At 42.6% G+C, this 3541-nt stretch overlaps 1 protein-coding gene across 1 annotated transcript; it reads left to right on the top strand.

The window, feature by feature from the left end:
* Positions 1 to 302: 302 nt before the first annotated feature.
* LOC118757245 (probable serine/threonine-protein kinase DDB_G0282963) lies at positions 303 to 2291 on the top strand (the record flags this gene model as incomplete). The annotated part of the gene is made up of 2 exons (XM_036491972.1): positions 303 to 1088; positions 1159 to 2291. Coding segments are annotated over 2 exons (1656 nt in total), but the record flags the coding sequence as incomplete, so codon positions are not given.
* Between the last annotated feature and the right edge of the window lie 1250 nt (positions 2292 to 3541).

Genomic DNA, 3541 nt, shown 5'->3' with positions numbered 1-3541 from the left:
AAAAATTCAACTTCAACTGTCAACTTCAGGAATTGCTTACCCTTAAATTATTCGCTTTTAACGCATTGGCAAGCTATTATTACATTAAGTCATGTCCATTTATACTTTAAACTAGAGCCCTCAGTGGTTTCCGTTCTAGACGTATAGCTCGTAGCGCACTGTTTAAATTTGAGGCCATTGAAAAAAAATAATTACTAATCTTTTACAAATTATTAAAATATAACTACCTGCTAAGAAAAAAGTTTAGTAACTAGAATGCGGAAACCAAATAAAGAAATATTACTTGAACCTTGTTCGGTTTTTCTTCACAGACGGAGTCTGTCAATTTGGAAACGATCCTCAATGATATCCAAGCAATATCAGAGGACATTTTGGCGATTCAGCTGGACAAGCGAAAGGGGAATGATAATGACATCAACAAGCCGCTGGAACAGAACGACAAAAACAAGAAGCCTTACCATTCTGAAATGAATCTGACACTTCAGTACGACGGGGTAAGTCAAGCCACTACTGCCGCCAACAAGACCGCGACCGCGACACAGACGTCTTTCGGCAGCAACGGCGGCCACAACGCCCGCTGTACGCGTTCATTGGAACGCGAACACACCGATAGTCCGTCGCCCCACATACCCGACGCAATGGTCCCCTTTCCAGACAAACGTACCTACATCGGCTTTGATCAGCTGAACAACGAGGCAATAATTGAGCTGCCGCCTTCAAGTGTTGCAAATATGCAAAGACCGCCACTGCCAACAGTAGTAAGTGCACCCAACAAGGCACATCCACCAACGCCGCCAGCGCGCGGGTATCCATCGCCGCTTAACATACGCTGCGCGGGTTTGGCGCGTGGCACGCCTGTGGCAATACCAGAGCCACCGGGAGAGGAGACGGCGAGCAGTGCACAGGGCAGCACGCCGGTGATAGTAGGCCTTGCACCAAACAAAAGCCAACTTTATACCGCTATAGCGAATGCGGCAGCTAAGCGCGCGCAGTATCGTTCATCAATGGCGCATTCACTAGAAGGGCATATGTCCGCTGCAGCTGCAGCAGCGGGGACGGATACGAATAATGCGGATGCCGCAAACGAGGTGAGTACGGCTCGGCGAAGTTTAAATATACAAGAATTTGTTTCATGTACATAATGTATCCTTTATTTAGGCGCTGAGTAGTGAGGCTGCGCGACGGAAAGCGCGACGCGTTTCAATCGTTTGTGGCGACTCAAGTACGCCGGACTCACCTGACCCAGTGACAAATCCTCACCTAATTCGATCTCAAGCACAAATTAATTTGAGTGGCGTGCAGGATGCCGCCACAGCTACTAATTCAAATACAGCGAACACAACAATAACAACAGCGAATACGACTTCTCCATCCGTAGGTAGTTGCTCAGACCTGCCATCCGCGCTGGTTGATCCAGCGCTGAGGAACCTCAAGCAGACCAGCCACAGCACACCCAATTCACCACATTCCGTGCGACGTCGCAGTAACAGTAACACTATGAGCCCGCATAACAGCGTTGCTGACACCGCACATCCCCCACAATCACTGTCGGCCAACACGTCCCCGCGCCACACGGCTACCGTACACCATCATCACAGCAATAGCAGTTGTAGTAATATTTCCGCGGCTCAACAGCGCAAATCCAGTCAGGACTCTACGCCCGGCAACCCGACAGAATTGGCAGCTGTTGAGGCAATTGCAGGGCGCTCACGTTGTTCCAGGCGTCACTCCGACGGTACGGTGGCGAGTAATGCGCATCGCATTAGTGGCACTTCCGGTCATCACCACCATCATCGCCACCATCATCATCAGCACAGTTCGTCGGTGCTCAGCAACAATCTGCATCACAGCCATCATTCGCATCAGGACAGCACTTCGTTGTCGGAACACGGATCGAACAGTTCGGCTTCGTCGCGAGAATCCTCGACTTCCTTCAGCGTGCGTTCACATCGGCGGAAAATCTCAATTAGTTCGCACACCGGGGGTAAGATACCATGGTGTGGGTGCTGGGGCAACGGCTGCTTGTAGGTAAGATAAATGCATACATACGTATGTATAGTTGTGTGGCGCGAGTGTATTTTAAAGTGTATAAAAACGTCTAAGTAAATGTAGTAAATTTGAATTTATATATAAATACACATTAATTAGTTTTATTATATTTATCAATTTAAATGTATTTAAATTCGTTATGAGCTAGATTCTAGGAAATTCGTTCGAATATAGATTACTATTAAAATATTGAATAAAAATTAATTGAATAAATGTTCTAATATACATATTAAGCTACAAAGCTGTTCGAATCGGTCGTTTCATAATTTAGCTCTATGGAGTTTTTTTTTTGTTATGGCTGATTGAATCAGAATTGAGTTCCATGGCTAATTTTGAGTTGTTAAATATATATTAAAATAAAAACTAAATATGTATGCTAAGTGTTTGTGGGGTCGTCTTATTATTGTAACACAACTAGAGAGATCTTCAGTACGGTGTTTGTATTATTCGGGTCCTTCTTTATTTATTACTACAGTTTCAGGAAACAGGACATCTCAATTAAATGTAATAATTATTACTTTGGATCCAGTAAGGTGAAAGAGTGCTTCGTTTTTCTTACGGGTGGTTCCGGGAAGAAATATTTAACCTCATGTGCTCTCATTGCCCTGATGTCGGGGAATATGTTTACGTGTTCGTTGATCGGCAGTTGTTTTAGATTTTAATTTTTTGGACCTTATCTTGAAATACACTATTAACTTGCCACATGCAAGTGAAAAGGACCTTCGACTTCACTTCTGGCTTCTTCCACCAGATATGGGTCTAATACTCTAGAGGCATCCTTTGCGTTAGTTTTCGTAAAGTCAAAATTAATTGGTGAAGTTCTAAGAGAGCTTGTTATCAAGGATAACTCTCAGATATTTTACGTCTTTAAATAAGTATATCATTTCTCCTTGAAGAAATAATTCAAAAACCGACAGTTTTCTTATGAAGTGTAATCTGTTTTAACTACATCAATTGGTGACTGTGTTCAGAGCATTCTTCTGTTTCGTATGTTTTGACTGCATGACTTGGCGATTATGTTCACCGGATTCTTCTGAAGGACAGAGATGGTATCTTGAAGCCTACCTTAGACATCCGCATAGCTCTGAATATCAAAGTTCTTTTAACTTAGAAGAAAGGGTACGATGAACCATAATAGAGGGGAGATCTTTTCGTAACCAAGATTCTGTCATGAATATAATCTTTCTGTATTTAAGGACTAGAGCAGACAGCGATGTCTACGGTTCGACTTTTTGGGCCTTAGTTCGCTACATGTCTATACTATGTACATTAGACTGCATCACCAAAAAAATTGCGGTTTTTTCGCCGGGACTACAAAATTGAATATATGTATTTGAAGACGTCCACCGAAATATTTTGTAAAAAATATTAAGATTGAAACTAAACTTTGAAAAAAGTCCAAAAACAGCATCAAAAATATCATTATTATGATTCCGTGGGATTTGTTTTTTTAGAAATTTGTATGCAATTTTTTTAAGCTTACACAGTTTTG

Source organism: Rhagoletis pomonella, unplaced genomic scaffold (assembly GCF_013731165.1).
Source record: "Rhagoletis pomonella isolate Grant_MI unplaced genomic scaffold, Rhpom_1.0 Rhpom_scaffold_15691, whole genome shotgun sequence".
Classification (NCBI taxonomy): domain Eukaryota; kingdom Metazoa; phylum Arthropoda; class Insecta; order Diptera; family Tephritidae; genus Rhagoletis; species Rhagoletis pomonella.
Note: the sequence above shows the minus strand (reverse complement) of the source record. Positions and strands in the feature narration are given on the sequence as shown.